The 20,878-nt window shown below is 39.1% G+C and overlaps 1 protein-coding gene across 3 annotated transcripts in view; it reads right to left on the minus strand.

Annotated features, from left to right (window-relative positions):
- The window catches only part of sptbn4b (spectrin, beta, non-erythrocytic 4b), a 96,857-nt gene that overhangs the window by 55,520 nt on the left and 20,459 nt on the right, over positions 1-20,878 (minus strand). For all 3 annotated transcript variants that reach the window (XM_088079300.1, XM_088079299.1, XM_088079301.1), the window contains 15 exons: positions 17,378-17,469; positions 17,145-17,225; positions 16,908-17,023; positions 16,626-16,738; positions 16,190-16,377; positions 13,835-13,952; positions 13,421-13,579; positions 12,915-13,217; positions 11,489-11,639; positions 10,766-10,902; positions 9,445-9,594; positions 7,587-7,955; positions 7,225-7,439; positions 6,983-7,120; positions 153-393 (listed from right to left, as the gene is read on the minus strand). In XM_088079300.1, coding sequence (XP_087935426.1) covers positions 153-393; positions 6,983-7,120; positions 7,225-7,439; positions 7,587-7,955; positions 9,445-9,594; positions 10,766-10,902; positions 11,489-11,639; positions 12,915-13,217; positions 13,421-13,579; positions 13,835-13,952; positions 16,190-16,377; positions 16,626-16,738; positions 16,908-17,023; positions 17,145-17,225; positions 17,378-17,469 — 2,571 coding nt within the window. The remainder of the gene's footprint in view (positions 1-152; positions 394-6,982; positions 7,121-7,224; positions 7,440-7,586; positions 7,956-9,444; positions 9,595-10,765; positions 10,903-11,488; positions 11,640-12,914; positions 13,218-13,420; positions 13,580-13,834; positions 13,953-16,189; positions 16,378-16,625; positions 16,739-16,907; positions 17,024-17,144; positions 17,226-17,377; positions 17,470-20,878) is intronic.

Below are 20,878 nucleotides of genomic sequence, written 5' to 3' on the forward strand. Positions count from 1 at the left end.
ATAAAACCGGGACTCACTAAAAACTTGGCCTGGTTTTGCAGGATGAAGTAGTGCATACTTTGTGAGCATCTCAGCCCATGCACATTTTATGTGATAACATGCACGCACCTTTGTAAGAAGTATACTCAACGTATTTTCCCATAATTTACTACCTGTAGATGCAGCAGTTTTGGCTCCAGGACAGACAGTGCTCCCTCCATGGTGGAGAGACGTCTCTGCAGAGCAAGGACTCCTCCCAGGTCGCTGCCCACATACTGAGTGGCGTCAATGGCTTTTCTCTTGTCCTGGATCTGGGACTTGATCTCAGCACACTCCAGCAGGTAGTTCTGCAGACGTAACATCGAGTCCAGCTGATCTTTCTTCTGCTCAACCAACTCCACAATGCTGTTCCACCTGGTATGATGTGATAGATAGGATAGAGAAATAGAGAAAAAGGGGAAATGTACAATAGGGAAGATTTTACACCTATAGTATATCATTCCCTGTCTGTGGTGGTGTATTTTCTTTCATTTTTGCTCTGTTTGGGACGTTCCTAGGCACAGTGCACGGGTTAGGTTGGGATTTTATAAAAAGGTAATTACCAGGTGCAGCACGCATCAAGAGGACACTACAACAGTCACGTACAAGGCACCAAAAATATATATATATATATATATAGCAAACAAGCGTGAATCTGGGCTTAGCTTTCACTTTCACTGGCAATGCAGTTCATGAGCAGGAAAGAAAAATTCCTGCATAGTATACCTTTAACATTACTCCTGAGCTTGAAAAGAGCCAAGATGCATAGTTAATAGAAAATATGTTAAATTCATTATTATGATGCCCTGATATGAAGTGATATAATTCATGTGAGACAGTTGATTCTCTTTGCTTTCTGCTCCACTGTGGTTTCAGCCCAGGCCGTCGTCATACAATATGTTCTCCTGATCCTGCTCCAGACCAGCAGGTCTCAATACACATCCATTCAGCCAAGAAGCACACACATGCACAGGAAAACACGCACACACGCACGCACACACGCACGCACGCACACTTGACTGTAATGAGGTAATGGCAGAGTCGCTGTGAGGCAGACAGAGCACTCAGCAGGCAGGCAGGAAAAGAGATCGGCGACACTGACCTCAGTTGTCTTGTAGATGCAAAAGTGGTGGCGTTCATTGTTGGGGGGGGCATGAGTGTGTGATAGGAGCCGCTATTTCAAAAAAATTACACTAAACGTGTGTGTGTATGTACACAGGGAAACAGTAATGGATAAGCTTGGCTTAACCTTTCACACAACTATTTGTTTTATGAAACAAATGATAACTATGAATGTTTGCTAACATAAATCTTAATGATTTTAACTAAAAATACTGATTATAAATATCAAATAATATTGTAATCATACTGTAGTAATTCAAGCAAAATCAGCAAAACTGTCACCTTTATGTATTCATTGTTCAAACCTGGGTTTGATCATTTCCTTCATTTAAAATACTTAGTTTTTTACAGTCCCCATGAAATGAAAAACACATTCTCCCAGTTTTAATCCTGCGTCCCTGTGTTAATTGATAATTTATTTCTTGTTATAATCCAAATATGTCAAAAATTAGTATCAGAGTATTGCAATACGGTTTTAAAAAATGGCTTCAAATGTTCGATGTCTAATCTTGCACTCAGGGGTATCAAAAAAGTTAATCGAATCATACGAGACCTTGGGTGACTAGCGAGACACACGAGTCATATAAAACTGAACTTCACCATTTGTGGGTTGTAGTAGCTATTTGAAAGAGCAATATGGAGAAATGAAGAGTGTGTTTGGATATCAGAGGGCAAAAGTTTTATTTTCATTCCAAATTAAGGTGGCAGAGGTCTAATTCATTCATATCTCCCTCATCATCTAACTTTGCTGTAGCTCTGTATTTTGCTAAGTCTAATCTCACCCACTTTTTAGCATTCCAATCAAATGTGAAGGATTTGATATAATTCCTCTTGTTGACTGGCATACTGCTGTACGCCCCTCAAAAATGCCTTTACAACTAGGAAATACATCCTAGTACAGAAAGTAAAGATGCTCTCATTTCCATTTAATACTGACTTTAACAAAGAAAACATAACAACAGATACTATAACAGAAATAGATTTGAAAGGTAAAAAATGTTAAGACAAGGGAAAAAGCTGACTAACCTGCAATTATAGTGGCTCGGTAGTAGATAAACTACATAACTGTGTGCTTTGCAGAGTAAAAATATTTCACTAATGGAAAATATAGTTTCCATTTTTGTATTTATTTCTCCTAAGGATGACTGGTAATTAACTGTATCTGATAAATTGCAAATTTACACAAAATAACCCCAACACTGTAAACAGTGTATGTTTCTTAAGACAGCAAAAAACTTATTCAGTTATGGTCCTAAAACTAAAATAGAATTTGAATACCAGAGAAGGCGATGAGATCTAGGTTTGTTCTTATTTTTGCTCTCCGCCGGCCTTGTCTTGACTAAAGCAGCCAGCACAGATGGTCACCCCGAGACCAACACTAGTGCCAAGGTCACAAGACCCATAGACACCCGGCCATCATGGATGCTGCTGCCAGACGTAACAGTGGTCAGTTGATATGACTGAGACAGATAAAAAAGCCAATCCCCTAACAGGCTCAACCTGGCTCTGTGTTAGCTTAAATAAACATGTTGGCTAAACAAAGAGAGGCAGAGAGAGACTGGTACAGCAGGCACTTGGAGAAGATACATGCTGCCATTTTACATTTACTTCTAAAGCACTGATTCTACTCTACAAATATGATAAAGCAGGTGGGAGTGCAGTGACTGTCAGGACGTGAAGCGCTTGTCAAAAGACGAGTACAAGAAAAGAATCACAGCATGAACAAAACGATTTTTGAGAGTATGAATTCCCCTGAATAATTACACAACCCCACGAAATTTCTCTCCCTCACCATCTCTTTTCTCTCTGTGTGTCAGTCCGCCTCCCTCTTCTCCCACCTACTCCTCCTCCCTCCAGGGAGTAAACAGACAGAGGACAGAGATCTGATAAACCAGTGCACTTTATAATAGACACTGTGTGTGCTTTCCACACACATGAACACATATGAATGCTATGAAAGGTATACTATGCAGGATTTTCCTAAAATAAAAAAATAAAATAAAAAAGAGCCACTCTCAGTGTGTGGTGATGCATTATTCTTCAGAGACTTCTCATTTTATGTCCTTGGGACGTTTATGAGCGTGTACCCCCACAGCACTCAGGTGAGGTCGGACAATATAAGAAGGTAGCAGCCAGGTGCTAGACTGTAAGCAGCAAGCATCCAAGAGACACAGCGCCGAAAAAAATGCCATTATAGCGAGGCAAAATGGCAAATAAGAGTGAATCTGGGGTTGGCTGTTATTTTCACTTTCACTGGCAATACTGTTGAAAACACAAACCAGTAATCCTACATCGAAAACCTTTAAATTCATATATAAGTTTGAATGACATTACTACCATCTCTCTATTTTATTTTATTTTATAAATTTATGATTAGATTTTTTAAAATTTAGACTTAAAAACTTAATTGCTGTGATGATTTACTATCTCTCTATTCATCCATGTATAGCCCATGCAAATTTACTTGTCCAGAAGTGGGCATTAAAACTTAAAAACTGATATTCTTATGACCCTTAGCAACCCCAAAGTAAGTCTCCCCAAATTGTTATGTCTACTTGAAGAATTTGGCTCATACTCTGGCTATAAATTAAATTTACATAAAACCCAAACTCTAACCTATAATCTGAGTCCACATGAAAATATCTATACAACATGTAAATTTAAACTGACAAATAATATTATGAAATACCTTGGAGTACAAATACCAAAGGACTTAACTACCATTTATGACCACAACTATACCCCTATAACAGCTGACATCAAGACAGACTTAAATCGCTGGTCCTTATTACCGACAAATATGTACAATCGGATAGACATTGTTAAGATGAACGTGCTGCCTCGACTCCTGTACCTCTTCCAGTCGTTGTCAATTGAGATACCACCAAAGCAATTTAATGAATGGAATAGGATGATATCTACTTTTATCTGGGCAAAACAAAGACCGCGGATTAGACTTCAGACACTACAGTTGCCAAAAGATAAAGGCGGTAGGGCTCTACCCTGTTTGGAGGATTACTACAGAGCGGCACAGTTGCGCTTCCGGGTTGGTTGGTGTGATCCGGAATGTGATGCGAAATGGAAAGAGTTAGAACAAAGTTTTATATGTGAACCCCTCCCATCTGTGCTGGGAGACAAATTCCTCTTGAAAAAGTACTTATCGACAGATAAACTAACTAATTTGATTATAAACCCTTTAAACATATGGTACAAAATTCTTAAAGACTCTAAATTTGAAAGAAATGCATGACTATTACGCTGGGTAGCATTCGATACAGATTTCACACCAGCCAAACTGGACAGCAGATTTACATATTGGACAAACCTTGGTATTACCTCTTACTGTACAGTTTCTACTAATACCGTCTTGGTTTCTTCTGACTATCTCAGGAAAAAACACAACTTGGAAAAACAGGATCTCTTCAGATATTTTCAATTGAGAGATTATTTTAATAAAAACATCAAAACAATTGGAGAAGAAGGAATTAATCTGATAGAGATATTCGCTAAAGCCTATAAAGGAAATTTGAGCAGAAAACTGATCTCCAGGATTTATTTAGCTTTACAGAAGGACAGGGGTTTCTCCACAATGTATATTAAATCAAGGTGGGAAAAGGAAGCTAACATACAGATATCTGAAGATGATTGGTTTAATATCTGTAAGACAATGTCCACTACTTCTAGCTCAGATCTGTGGAGGGAATTCACTTGGAAAAACACCCTAAGATACTTTATAACTCCCAGAATTAAAAGTTTACAGACCAATAACCCAGCCCAGGGACGTTGCTGGAGAGGGTGTGGTAATGTGTCAGCCGGCCACTTTCACATATTCTGGGAATGTCCCACAATTTCATCTTATTGGGAAAACATTATAGCAGCAATCAATTCAATAATCAATCTGCAGCCAGATGTCAGTTTCAGTGTTATATATTTAGGAAATATACCAACTGAGATAAATAAACAAGATAGATATCTATTACAAATATTATTGGCTAGTAGCAAAAAGGCAATAACCAGGAATTGGCTGAACAAGGAGTGTCCAACAATTTCAGACTGGACAGGAATAGTTGAAGAAATCTATAACATGGAAAGGTTGACATTTTCCCTGAGATACAATACTGAAAAAGGTGACCAATACTGGAAAAAATGGAGGGACTACATAGATGAGAGGTAATTGCATACTCAGTGTGGGAAAATCTGTATTTTTTTTTTTTTTTCTAATTTATTTTATCCACTGTGGACTGAGAGGGACTGGAGAACTATGGGTGCCTTAGCCCCTAGACATGATTCATCAGCCTGATTTCTGCCAGCCCGTTGTTAACCTGCCATTGTATTTTGCTATGGATGACCCTGTCTATTGTACCTGTTTTGTGTGTATATTTACATGTTTGTTCTGTTTTTTCTATTGGAAAAAATCAATAAAAAGAAAGTTTAAAAAAAAAAACTTAAAAACTGAACTACTGATTTATGTATTACCTTTAATGAAAAAAAAAGAAAGACAGACATTAATTTACTTAAACTTGTCCTTCAGCTTATTCTCCCTTCTCTTTAAGTGTTTCAGTGCCCTGCTTATCAGCACTTTGGCAGCAACAATCAGTAGTTACTGGCTTATGACAGAAAAAAAGATCTATGTTAGTGCTGATCTGATGGCCAAACTCTCGCTTTGTAGTTCTAAGAAGTACCAGTGTCACTTTATTATCTGTATTAGCAAGCGTATAAAGATAGTGTATGAGTATTAGTGCTTTTGTGCATTTTTGTTACTTTCTGTCTAAACTGTTTCAACTTCACAAAAAAACATGCTACTATCAATGCAGTAGCTGTCAGGAAAAAAAATGGGACCAAAGCTGTTGACCTAGCAACAGAATAGCAATGAAACGTTGGACAGACCTAATTATCATAACATAACAATCGCTTCTGTGCATTTTCACTGCTTTACCTAACACACTAATGATAGAGACCAGCAACTCTCGTGTTCTACCAACTTAAATGAATGTTTTTGTCAATGGAGTCTTGTGGCTTTAGGGTAACAGCCTCAGTTCCCCTTTATAAAGGATTGTCTGATGACAAAGTAAAGTGGTGAAAATATTTTCAAAATAGTGTACACTAAAACTGATGTTGAGCCTTTGTTGAGCCTTTTTTTGGTGGCTAAAGCTGACCAATTAAGGAATGCACGCTGTTTTATTTTATGCGTGTGAAACAGTTTTTTTTTTTTTGTTTTTTTCTTTTACGAAGAAATAATTGTAAAAATGCTGTCTATGATGTTGGTAGTTGTAGCTTAGTATTGCAGTGTAGTGCTTCGTTGACACTGATTTTATTATTATTATTATTAATATTTATTTATTTATTTTAAGTGGCTGCATATGATTAGTAATTAATACAACAAGTAATTGAAACAATAACAATACATTAAACTTTCATAATTAAAATCGGGAATATAAATTACTGCACTGTAACTGCACTGAAACCTCAATCATACTGATTTGATGAACTCTATTTTACCTTTGTAGACTTTGTCTTTCTCTGCATTGAGTTTTAGTTGACTAATGTATTTCTGTGCCTCAAGCAGGCATTTTGAATTTCCTGTGTTTCAAACGTGCTGTATGAATAACATCTAGAAGAATTTGTAGCAGGAGTGCTAACAGTAATGGTGGTATTTTCAGTTTAGTATTAGAGTGACTTGTAATGCCATGTACCAGTAGAAACAGACTTGCTGGCTAAGCATTCGTGTTTTCTGTAAAGTTGCTGTGAGGGTTTATTTAAGTAGAACGACAAGTGCTACATGTAATAGTGACTGTAGTTGTTTTATGTTGCAGCTGTTGAGAGGTCAGTTTTATTTCAGTACCTGGAGTTAAGATGGTCCTGACATCCTCTAACCTCTGCAGAGGATGGATGGCCTCCATCCAGGAGCTGCTGAACTATCTGGTTAACGTCCAAGATCCTTCCCATTAGGCTGTTCATCTCCTGGTCCAGGCTCTCAAACCTAGGTGGCATTGGGGGATACCATGGGTTAAGAGATTTTAGCAAAGGCCATAAACTTAAAACTGCTTAATCTCAACAAAACCATCTCCCCTCCCCTTTCCTCACCTGTGTGCCACCACCTCCACGTCCTCCAGTCTCTCTGGGATCTCCATCTTGTCCAACCACTGCTCCTTCTCATCAATCCAGAGCTCGCAGGCATTGACCTCACTGAACATGCGGTAGACCGCAAGGGCGTCGTGAAGCCACTGCTGTCTGAGCACCGCCACCTCGGCCACCTCGGTGTACAGCTGTTCCACCTCCCCCATACGCATCTGCACCTCCTGCAGAGAGGAGTGGGGAGAAGACAAGAGAGGAGACGCAAAGATAGGAGGAAAGGAAAAAGTAAAAGCAAGGACACAGAGGGGTTAAAGAAAAGATGAAAGACAAACAAAATACCTTATACTTAAGTACACAGTTTCCTCGCTCACCTCCTGTTCACGGTACTGCAGAGGCAGCGCCACCATGTGCTTCCGCAATGACACTACATGTAGACGATGTTTGTCAACAGCCTCGCTGACCCCTTTGTGTTTCTTCAGAAGAGACTGGGTGGAGTACTCATCATGCCCAAAGTCTTCGCTGGAGACCAGGCGGTAAGCGTCCTGCAGCCATGCCACCAGATCGTCTGTCTCAGTGGAGAACTGAAAAAAGTTAAGCGCCTCCTGGAGGTGACCAAGACGCTGCGCTGCCTGGTCCTCCAGCTTCTTCCACTCGCTCTTCACCTCCATAATATGCTCCTGGATCCCTGCTGTGCCAAAGCTCTTCTCGCTCAGGATCTGCTTTCCTCGTTTCATGGTGTTCTGGAGGAGCCGGGCAGGATGGAGAAATAACAGTGTTACTCCAGACTACTTTGCTACACTGCACTGCTGTGTGCAGTAAAGTGCAACACTAGCCAAAAGTAGAGTGGGACTTTTTTTATTTGACAAACTGAGTGCAGCCTCTACGGATAATTTGCTATCGTGAGACTTTTAAGGTCTTCTAATGAGCACATGAGACAGTGTCTTCCAAGTTGCCAGAATGCATAAAAATACACTGTAATATGTAGTGTCTTGAATGGACCAAAATGTTTTGCGAACACATGTTGAAGAGCTGAGAAGCACAGTAGAAAAGGAATGAGAATAACACATGCACATTAACATGCAGTGCTGCTACTCCTGACATATTTTAACTCCAACATCTTCACTGCATAAAGCCTGAACCTGTAAGATATGATCAAACCTCTTCTATAATAACTCTAAGAAAATGCAGTAACTGGCACTTGACACATCAGTCTTAAAGAACATACAGTAATAATCAGTGTTATCAATTGCCAAATGAAGGAACCCTGATCTCTGACATTAGGATACTTTGGTAATATTGATCTTTGTCAGTCTCTTTTTTTAACTTGGACCTCTACACTGAATTAAACATAGCGTGTTCCTGTTAGGCTTCATGAAGGTTTTTGTTTCTTAAGGTCCAGATACACCAAACTAGCATCAAAGATCTAGCAGTGACCAAGGACATCGCTATGCCTGTGTCTTGGCCTAAAAGTTGCACTTGAATACACTTCAGCCAACAGCCAATTGGCAGGTATGTTCTGTACCTGCATGAGAGAAAATAACTCTCCATACCAGCAGGTTGCAGTAGTCTGCATTTGTCATTCAAAGAAGAAAACCAGAAAACTGGGAGGATAGCTAGTTAGCCAGTTAGCACATTAACAGCTCAACCTGATGTTAGAAGTACAAAGGATATTTATGGTGCTGCTGGTTCTGATGGTAATTCAACAAAGTGAATCGTCTGAAAAAAAGCCAACAAGGGCCGATTAGCGCCAGTGGTACAGGATACACTTCAAATACTATGGTGATAGATGCTCTCTGTCATCCCAACAACGGCCAACTGTCGATTTGGTTTGTCAGAGCCCTTAATGGATGGGTAACTGACGAGCAATTTTATATGATATTAAAACGATTTGGTGTTTGACAACGATTACAGGTTCACAAACAAGAAATAAAGCACAATGCCAATTATTCAAATATAAGGTGAGCAATGTGGTTTATATAACAAGTATTTAAATTATCGATGTTTCAAACTGTTAAAAAGCCAAATGAAAATACTGAAAAGGCAAAATTATTCTACTAAGTGAATTTGGATTTTTTTTGTAGATGAGCAAAAAAGTGATTTATAAATGCTAATACATAAATTCACTTCAGAACATGAAGTTCAGAACAGAAACCCCAGGTCCTGTAGGTGTATTCCAGGTGCTCATTCTCACACACACAGATAAAAACACAAACGAACATGCACACACACCTGCAGCAGCGACCGGTGAGCCAGCAGTTCTCCAGCCAGAGTCTTATGTTTTTGTAGTAACTTCAGCACACTGCTCAGGTCCTTCCCGTAACCCTGAGCCCCCAGGATGGAGCTCTTCTCCCTGATCCAGGCCTCTGACTCCTCCAGCTCCTAACAGGAGAACAAACAGACAGACAAAATTTACATTTTAACAAAAAAAAAATTAAAAAACAGAAAACAGACATATCATAATTCTTAAACAAAAGAAACAAGAAATGCAAAAAGAGGACACAAAGATGTGAAGCAACGGATAAATGGGAAAAGAGAACGCAGAAGGCACATCTCAGTTTGCTGAAGGGGAAAAAAGGAAATGAAAAATCAATGTATATAATAAATACATAAAGAAATATAAACAGTCCTTGTAATCCTTGAAGTCCATCTAACACCCATCGCACTGTTTCTGAGAGCCTCCCAGAAGGCAGAGGGGGAATTAGCCAAATGAATCAGTAATGTGATATAATTAGTGACTCAAAAGAAAGAAACACACTTTTGTCATTATACTATGATTTTGTTCATCATTTACTCTATATGGTTATTCACTAACATTCATTACTTTTTCTTTCTTTTGTACATGTTTGAAATAAAAAATATCAAATCAAATCTGTGTTATCAATGTGATGACACATTTTTCAGGAGAGACACAGGCCAAGCGTTAATATGGACTGTCGAGTGACACAAAATGATGAATATAACAAAGGATTAAAGATAAGTGGTAGATGAAAAATTACTGTTGAAATTCTAATTATATCTGATTATTGAAATTATATAAAATGGCAACTTAATCTAACATTTTGTTTTGTATGAGAGTAACTAACCAAATTAAGATTTTTGACCTTCTCTCCCAGCCTACTAGAGACACCTGTTTTATATTAAAACACTATAGTATAAATATGCAGTAAAATACAAAACAATGTCCTCAGGTGTGGAATGACCAGCACTGCAAAACATTTTGTTCTCATGCAAAGCAAGCAATGGACAAAGTGATGCTATAAATATTAAAGCATTTTGGTGTGATTTATTTTCTCTTCAGCTGACATTTCTACTCTGATTTGCAATTTTACTCACCTGTACAAAAAAACAACATAAACTCTTCAAGACCTAACAAAGTTGTTGGAAAGCCTTTGCCAGAGATGGAGATTAATGAGTATAACAGATAAATTAAAGCAGAAATAGACAAGGTTTTTGCTTTGTTTATGCTGATAAGTTGTTGGGTTGTAGCTTCTTGGGAATGATTAAAAAGATATTGTCCTGCCTTTTGCTGCATCCTGCTGACCCGTCCTACCTGAAAAAAAGCCCACAGTTGTCTTGACTCCTCAAGTTCATCTCGTCTTTTAGCTGCAAGTTGTTTCAGCTCCTCCAGACAGGAAGAGACATGGTTGACACGGTTACAGATCACCTGTGGGTCACACGGTTGATAACCTGGGAAACAACAACATGATGTTGATGACCATGAAAAAAAAAATCTTCACTTGGCTAAATGAAATCCATAGTGGATCATTTCTTCCTCCCTGTTTTATTTAGTCAAGATGACAGACACCGAGCAACAGTTCAGAAACAATTGTTGCCTCTTGATTCAAATAACTCATATTTTTACTAATAAGTACCAAACATTAGATTATTATTATTGCAGATTTTTTTTTTTGTGCATACCACATAGCTCTCACAGTTAGCTGTCAAAATATGCTAATTTAATATACCTTATCCAAAATGCTCTGAGTAATGTACTTTAAAAATGTAATTTTTCAAGTTCATCGGTATTCTGCATCCTGCAGTCAGATGTTAACATAATAGAAGTCTCACTGTACAGATCCTCCCTTTCAAGTCATTCTAAAAAGATCAGTTAAAGACTGCATTTCTTTTGATGCCAGCCTTCTTTACAGGCAAAATAAGTTAAAAACATTTTTAAAAATTGCTAAGCCTTTTGTTATCATTTAAAGCTAAAGACAGATACAGAAACACTTCACAAGTGCAATACACAATATAAAAAAAAAGTGCGTGTGTATACCCTCTATAGTGGTGAATTTGAGTGCAGCGGTGTTGAGTGTCTCGACTCTCTCAGCCTGGACTGCAATGTCAGCTTCTTGCAGGCTGTGTTTCTGCAGCAGGTCGTCCACCTCCAAAAGATGCTTCCCAAAGTCCTTCGACAGAAGCTGAACCTGAGGGAGAGCAAGAGGGGACAGGGAACATGTCATGTCACTGAACAACAGCATGTCGTTTCTTTACTTGTTAATTTTCTACTTTTTTCTCCTCTCTTCCCTCTTACTACATTTCCCTTTGTCTTAATTTCTTTTGATAAATAAAAAACATATAAACATATCTTCGCACTGTATCAATCTTCTTTGACTCACTGGACCATATTTTATGCTGCATTCCATTTAGCTCAGAAGGTGGAGGTCTGTGCTGGGAATGACGTCACACTCGGGTTAACTTGGATTTTGAAGTCAGGGTTGGGTGAGGTCTCTCTGACTTTCTGAGACATAAGACAGATTTTAGGGAGCGTTCCAGCTGAAATTTCCGACTCTGAACTCAGAAATTCGACTTTCCATTGCAAATGGAATGCTTTATTACAGCCGGCATCGAGCGGCACACAGCACCGGAGCAACTGTGATTGCTGGTTTCAGACTGACATATTTGTCATTTTCATGGCCAGCACCTGCGTTGGCCATTGTACTTGTGGCCAACTCTGCCACAAGTGTGTAGTCATATGCTTTATTTTGAGACAGCAGAAAGCCTCATTGACCACCAAGAACTGGATCTTAAGGCAGAATGGTAGTATTTTCCTGTTATTTAGTGGATGCATTATTCAGATTGTAAGATATACCTACAGTGGCGTGTTTACAACAATGTAAAGTTTGTACACAAGTAGAGTTTACCTTTATGGATTATATTAATCCTTAAACTGACCAGAATACCTGTCATTAAATGTCATTTATCTTGCATTTCTAGAGTTATGTGTATGTGCAGATACAAAAGGAATTGTTTATATGACATATTTCTTAAAAGGGAGTTTTGCGTAATATTTCCCACAAGGAGCAGAATGGGAAATAATCTCAAAAAGAATCTAGCTGTAGTCTTACAAATAGTGACCCTGCAAGATCTCCAGTCTTTGAAAAATCATATAGTTTGAGACTAAAACCTCAAATTGTTTTTGGCTGTTGGACTTAAGTTTTATTAGTCTTTTTGTGTTTGTTCGGTATTAGTTTCTGTGCAGATTGTGCATTGTAGCAAAAGTGTAGACACGGCTTAAATGCACTTGCGCTATTTACTTTAGGTAATTAAAATTGAGTCTTTCTGGATTTCCATTTTCTATTTTTCCAACTTTAAACTATGGAGAACCCTTTTTCTCTATGTCCACTATTTCTTTTCTCTGTCTTTATTCAACTGCTGAATAATGTGGAGTGTCTTTTTCTCTCTCACATAGCTTCTGGTACCTGTGTGTCCTCCATCCAGTCAATCATGTAGACCATGTCCTGAAAAGTCTTCTGTAGGGCCAGGTTCTTCTCTAACCGGGTCCTTCTCCCAGCAACCAGCTCCTTCAGCAGACTCCACTGGCCCAGAATGTTCTCCTTTCGTGCCAAGATTCGCCGGATATCATAGTATCCTTCAGACTCCATCTCTGCAGCAAGTTCCACTACCACGCCAATTCGCTCCTCATATGAGGCTATGTCTGCCTCGATGGCCTCGTGTTTCTTCATTGCTGCCTCGACTGCTGGTAGGTCATAGCCAAAATTGTCCTGAAAGTGTTGAAAAGATATAAGAAAAGACGGTGGTTTAAAGTGTGTTGCCGAGAAAAAGAGAGTGGAGAGAGAGAGAGAGTGAGAGCTAAACATAAATTAGCATCCTATTTTCCCATGCAGTCAAAAGGTGTACTCTTTTGCTTATCATCAATCTCTTCACTGGAAGAGGGATGTTTATATTGCACATGGTCCCTTCCTACCTGCGATACAAGTCTCTGGTTCTCATTGAGCCAGGCTTGTCTCATGGTGGTTTTGTGGTCAAAGCACTGAGCCAGCAGCTCCAGCTTCTCCTGACGAATCAACTCCTTGCGCAAAGCCACGCCCCTTTCATGTTCTGCCTTCTCCAGCCTCTCCCAGGCCTGCATGGAAAAAAAATGACCAAAAAAGGTGTTTAATAATGCAAAAGATTAATAGATTAATTTAAGATGGCACCACATAAACATGATAATGTAAGGTGGAAACTTTCGAAACTGATGCAGGTTTGATCTCAACTGTTATAAAGTGATGTATGTTTTATTAATCAATAACTCATTTGTATGAATTGTCACTTAATTGTTTAGTAAAAGGTTAAATAGTGTGTATAAAAACAACAACTGAGCTGGTGGGTATCTGACCTTGTTGATGTCTGAGATGAGCTTCCCATCACGAGGCACGAAAGGTTTCTGGTTGTTGGCTCTGAGCTTGCTTTGGATGGTGAAAAGAAGGACTTCTAGATTCCCTTTCTCCTGAAACCTGAGCAAGAAACAGAAAACTTTGGTTAGTGATGTTGTTTCACAATACGACGTCTCTCTCTACAATCCCCTCCTCTGTAGGACAAACTGAAAGACTTAAATATAAAACTTTAGCTGCAGCCACAAAGTTGGTCAAGGTTTGACTGTCTTGCTCAAGGACACTTCAGGAACATAAATGCTTGCTGACAGGGATGTCTGAGGACTCCTGGTAAAGTTCGTTGTCTCTGCTCACTCTACTGCCCTGCTGTCCAGCTTCATGGCCATTCATCACTCTGGGGGAGTCTACTGTATGAAAACCGGAGTGTTTGTTACAGCTGAACAAATTTGGTAACATTTTCTGAACAAGTACAGAGCCACTCCATGAAAAATAATTATATTTTATCTAAAGGACACCTAGGACCCTAATTTCTGAACATTGAAAAGAGTCAAAATATGATTTGAATATTAAGCGTGCACATGGACCCTTGTGTCAAAGGTCTGAAAAGTACTTATTCGGAGAAGCAAGTCATCTGTGGCTGGTAGAAACATTTATTTTCTTTTTGATTTATCCGCCGATTATTTTCATAATGAATTGATTGTTTTGTCTATTAATTGTCAGAAAAAAAGTGAAAAAAGAGTGTAAGAGTCCAAGGTGAAGACTGCAGATGTCTTGTTTTGTACGATGAACAATCCAAAACCTTCAAATATTCAGGGGCAAATTCACAAAATGACTGCACAAGTAAAACAAAAAGAAATCAACAAACAAACAAAAGGAAAGATGCACCCATTACTGCGCTGCCAAGCAAACAGCATCTTGGTGCTCCTGAGCTATTTGGATGTATTCAAATGAGGTAATGTGTATAACCCCAGTGCAAAATTTGCCACTTATGCAAACAAGCCTCACTGCAAAAACAGTCTAACTCACAGAGATTGGCGCCAAAAGCCACATGCAGGTACGGTGAAATTATTAGCTTCTTCAGGTATTTTTGTTGATTAAAGCGCATGGACAGACTGGGATATAAGATCTCAGATGTGGTTTCTCTTTATAACATTTAAATTCCTTGCCTGAAGTTTTGACCAATGCCTCAGCACTTTCTTTGTCAGGACATGCAGTTCCCTGTCTGAAAGTTTCAGGTGTCTTTTTCTCTTCCACTGTTTTGCCTTCTGTGTTCTTGGCAAATTTCAATGAGCTGCAAAAGTTAATGGGCGTGTTTGCACTGCAATATCATTGGTGCAATATCTTTTGTGAATCAGACCTTGAGACGGGCCAGATAGCGGTTGCAAGCGATTCACAATCACTGGTGCTGTTTGCTGCGGCAATCAATTCTTTGTGAGGTAGTCTGTCAGTTTATAATCAAATATGACAAAATAAAGCCGCATATTCTTATCAGAGAATTTTAGACATTTGAGGCATTCTTAATAAATGACTGATTAAGAAATTATCAAAATAGCTGTGGGTTGATTTTCTGTCAATTTTTTCATGTTGAGTAAAAGTACACATTTCTCTATGAGGCTTATTAAGTTGTATGCTCTTTGGACATGTGGAACTTTCTTTAAAATCCTGCTGGATAAAATGAAACTGCATGGTCATTAACTTTTTTAAGAAAAAAAATTGACATACCGGAGACAACAGCACTTTGCTACTGTCAGCACATCTCAAAATGAACTGTAGGCTCATTAAACACTGCAGTATGCGCATGTTGGCCTGTGTCTGTGCATTTGTAGAGTTAGTATCACTGTGTGTGTGTATGTATGCACAGTGTGTTTGCATGTTGGATAAGTCATAAGTCAACTGCTGGTTGCTAGTATTGGACACAAACACTTGACTCACTCAAGCCATTCAACAGGACATAAACTCAGAGTGTAACAAGACATATTGTATCATAGTCTGTGTGAGCATGTGTGTGTGTGTGTCTGTGGGGATCATCATAGCTGCCAGTGTACTCCCAATGCCTGTGGGTGTGATAATAATGCTGATCCTGATGATGCTGGACAAAAGGCTTAAGGCTCAGTGGCACCGTGTTCCAGTGTGTTCCATGCATGTTTGCATTTACACACATGAAGACATGATCGACTTGTACACTTTTGTCGTTTCACTTCTAATGAGACTTTTAGTTAACAAATGTAAACACTGTTGACAATCACTCAGATGCTGCTGCTGAATGTATATGCATACTTATGTTTGTGTGTCTTGCAATAAATCACACAAAAATGGCATTCAAATATCAAGATGCCATTTTATAAATCCAGAAAACATACTTGATGGGCTTCTCTATGGTGCAGTAGGTTGTGAAGGCCTGTAGCTGCTGCTGAACTCCAGTCAGCGAGTTGGCAAACTTCTGGTTGCTGATGACCGCGATAGTCTTTTCTATCCAGTCCAGCAGGTCTGACGCCAGAGCCTCATAGCGGTTGATGATCTTCTCTGCCTCGATACAATTGTCTAGTACCTGAGTCAGACACGGTAGAAGATAAGGAGCAGATTAGGAGAGGAGGAATAGGATTCAGTGTTTTAAAAAAGGAGAAATGAGGAGAGAGATCTACAAAGTGAGAGTGAGAAAAAGATATGTTTACAATTCTGTTTTTATATTTCTTTGTTATGCATACTCTGATTAATTGTTACTCGTGTTTTAGTTTGCTAGCACTGCTGTTTGTACATAGAGTGTCTGTGTGTGTATCTGTATCTGTAAGTTGTTACCTTGCCAACCCTCTTGCCCTCCACAATAAGAGCCTTCATTTTGGAGAAGTAGTGGTAGTAGGAGACCACATAGGTGATGATGGACTTTTCATCTGGGTTCTCTGTGTTCACATCTGCACCATGGGGAGGTGGTGGAGACAGTGAGCAAAGGAGTGAACATCTGCTTAATTTTAGGTGAAGACACACAGTAACCATTTATCTCAGCACTGTTATAAGTATAATAAGGATGTTGCTGTATGTATTGAGGTTTGACTGACACAAAAACCAGTTTAACATTCTCACCCTCAGGGTCTAGGAGTTTGGTGAGACCCAGGTGCTGCTCAGCGATGTTGAAGGCTTGCTGGAGGTTGTGGGTTGCATTGGACCGCGTCAGCTTGTGGAACTCTATCAAGTCCGGTCTGGAGGGCACAAGATGATGAAACAGAATTTATCATGTTCATATGGCTCTAACCCTGAATCAGGAAAACCTGTTACACATCTTTCCATGTCCATTAGCATGCTGTACAGATTTCTACCTACCTGTGTCTGTGTATGAGGGCGTTGAAGGCAAGGCCGTCTCTCCAGCAGGTGGTGAAGTTCTGGATGTTGACTTCAGGGTACCTGGACCACAGAGATTTTCCAACATCTTGAAATGTAAACTTAGGATTACCAACGCACTCATACTAACATACACGACTTGGTACATTACATAAATAACTGTGAATTTCACAGTTGCAGCGTACAGTTTGCTGTATTTTTATTTCACTACTCACCCTGCGGTCTTCATCTGGCACCAGAGCAGCAGGGCATCCTTGGCGGAGCGAGTTTCTCTGTTGTCCTCCGTCTCTATTTTGATCACCTGGATCTGGACAAAAACACAGCAAAGCAACAGTTCAGAGTTTGTGGGCGAGACATTGTGGTACACTCCGAGAAAACGTAGATCTCATAAATTTTTATGTACTGTGCTGCTTTTCTTTGGGGGAACATATATTCACATTTTAGGTATTTACCTGTCCCTTACAAAAGACTGTTTCTACAATCTGTTTAGTAGGCGTTGACAGATTATTGGCCATTAATTAATGAAACAGTGTGTGTATAACACTCTACCAGCACCAGGGAAGCCAGTCTGCAATACATGCAAAGAAAGTGTCAGCATGGGAGGAACTTTTACTTTGTAAAACGTCAGGGAGTTATATGTATTCATTCATTTTTGGGGGAACTCGCGGTATATGATATTGAAAATTTCAGGTTTTTTTGTGTTTTGTTTGTTTGTTTTGGGGGGATGCTTTTTTTGTCTATTTTCTTTTGTTTTTGAGATGTATTTTGTACTTTTACCTTTCCTTCTTAAAGTAATTACTCTAGCCAAATTCTAAATTTCATGAATTTTTTTCATTTTTACTGTAAGTGCATATCGGTTCCAAATATCAGTTATCGGTCTCATTAAGTACTAATAATCTGTATAAGCCCTAAAAATCCAAAACCGGTCGAGCCCTAGTGTTAAGTGTCTGGAATTTCAATTTACCTCTGAGAACAGATTTATTTATACTTAAATACATAAAAAGCAGTGAACAAGTGAATGAAGGAGTGATTATGGACACAGCCTGATTAACACAAGCTGGCTGGCTAACATATGCAAGCAAGTTAAGAAAGCTAGCTCATTATTAGCTAACTGAAGTCTTACTGGGGCGACAACTCAAGAGTTCTGGAACCAGTATAGAGCAAAGGCCAGAGTCACATTGCCCTGAGAGTATTCCTAAAAACTCACAGGAACCCACACAGTAGGAGAGCATAACAGTAAAAACAGACAAGAGCAATAGGAGCTGATGATTTCAGTGCAAGGAGGTGCACAGCCATTATGACGCCTGACGATAGGTGACAGTGACAGCCATTCAACTGATAACATCACAGTGACATGATCCAAGGTAATTGGGGACATAACACCCTGGAATCAGCTGCTACCCATGTTGTAAGGCACAACATTGCACACAGAAGTGTGCACTCACTCACACACACACGCACGCACGCACGCACGCACACACACACACACACACACACACTCAATTCCTACACAAAAAGATGTCAAGGAGGTACACAAAGTGTTATACAAATGCTCCTATTAACCCACAGAGACCAGATGAGTTTTGGCATTATGCTAAAATCCTTTGTGTGACTCATTATCCTGAGAGAGTATCACATTTTGAAACTAGAATTAGACATTATTTCAGCAGCAGGGGCATCATAATTAATATATAAACACAGGTTGTCTACAGGTATCAGGCACTTACATTTAATGCTTTTCTGAGATGTAATAAACAATTGCAAGATTTTTTTTAACCAAATTTAAGACTGATTTTTTTGGACACATGATCTTTTTCTTATTCAAGCATTGCAGGTTAGTATAATGGCATATGTGGTCCTGTGCAGAGGTAGGTTTATGTGCCAATATGGTTATAAGAGTGAGTTAGGATAATCTACATTTTGCCAACAGAGAGGTGCAAGTAAAAAGGAAAACATCAGAAATGTCAACAGAGGAGCTTGGCTCATTTTGACAAAACAAAATCAAAAGATGGATTAATGAAATTAGATAAGATGTTTGTGGGAATCAGGACTTTACAAATTTAAATTTGGGACTATTTAATGACTTGTGAGGCCCAAGATATGTAAAATTGAATTTAAGACATTTGAGACTTTTTAAGAATCAGCAGACACCCTATAAACAATGCATCAACTAATGTGAAGATGAGGAAACATGAGGAAAACATAGAAAATAAACTTGTAGTACAGTTTAACACTGAAAAGTTAATAACGCTAATAGGATTAACACTTCAACATGATTCTTACAGTTTGTTTAAAGTAATGTGTCTGCTGGAACTAATTTTTTTCCTTCTTTGCTCTCATTGAAATAAAAAGGGTAAGAAAAGACAACATTGTTAAGATAATGCCCCAAATAAACCCACAGGGAATGTTTAAAGAACTACAAACATCACACCAATAACAAATACAAACTACACTCTGTTACAAGATTACATTATTTTATGCATATAAATATCTTGTCAAATATACAGGAAAGCTGCACTGATGTGTTTTGATGCAGACTCATTGTCAACAGCAAATGAGCTCGCAGTGTGCGAGGTGAGCAAACGCACCTACACACACACACACACACACACACACACACACACACACACACACACACACACACACCAAACAACACAAGGGCATTCAGCTAACCATATTCAACACTATAATTGAATTCACTGCAAATAGTAACAGTCTGTTATTATTTGTGAATGGTTCTGTAAATACATTGGGATTACCTCGTCCTATGCCTGTCAATCCTCTCCCTTCTCTCCTTCCTCTCTCTCTCTCTCTCCCTCTCTGTCTGTCTTGCTCACTCTTTCCGCTTGTGTGCAGTTACTGCAGTGGTGTGGCCCTACCTGCTGACTGGACAAAGCAAACTCTCACTTTCACCACAGAGGAAGGGAGGAAAGGGGTAAAGAGGTGGAGATGAAGAGAGACAAAATGCAAGAGGGACAGATAACTGTAAGCCTCCTGAACAACATAATCTCAGCAAACCCTGGACAATTCTCCATCCTGCTTTACACTACATTATTTGTAATACTTAAATGTTCTGTTAAGTTTAAGTTAACTAATTAAAGTACAAAAATACTCTGCTATGATCAATATTTTGTTCAAAATGGTCTTTCTACCACTGCTGTGTGAAGGCTTTGATTTCCGCTTTCTGATTTCCATTCCACTGTTTACGCTAGGTTGACTAATGAAAGAGCACTGCACATCAAGATAGCTACCATTAGCATTAGAGGTAACATCAGAGAGATTCAGCTATACATGTTTGAGCCTCAGTCAGATCTAGACTCAGATGAGAGGTCTGTTGTGCACCGAAATCGACAACCAGCAGATGTATCAGAATGGTAAGTGTACTTAGCATCCTTTAGTTGTTGATGTTGTTTGTTGGCTAACTGCTGACACAGCATTAGTGGTTGGGAATATACAGTACTATCTGCCACAATGGCGTTTCTGGTACATACACAAATTGCACACGCTCTACCATGCTTGCTGTCAAAACTTTTACTATGCTGGTGCTAACTCTGTGCTTGAGGGTTCAGGCTTCTTTGCCGGTGTTGTGTCAAAGTCTGTTCCTCCACCATATGTGTTTCTAGTATTAGAAAGCTATTGGCTCTCCTATTAGTGAGTGACATACCTAATCAACTTGGCTTCAGTATGTTTGAATCTCAGCAGGAAATTGTACAAAG

This window comes from Plectropomus leopardus, chromosome 6, assembly GCF_026936395.1.
Source record: "Plectropomus leopardus strain MGB_pleo_1.0 chromosome 6, ASM2693639v1, whole genome shotgun sequence".
Taxonomy (NCBI): Eukaryota; Metazoa; Chordata; class Actinopteri; order Perciformes; family Serranidae; genus Plectropomus; species Plectropomus leopardus.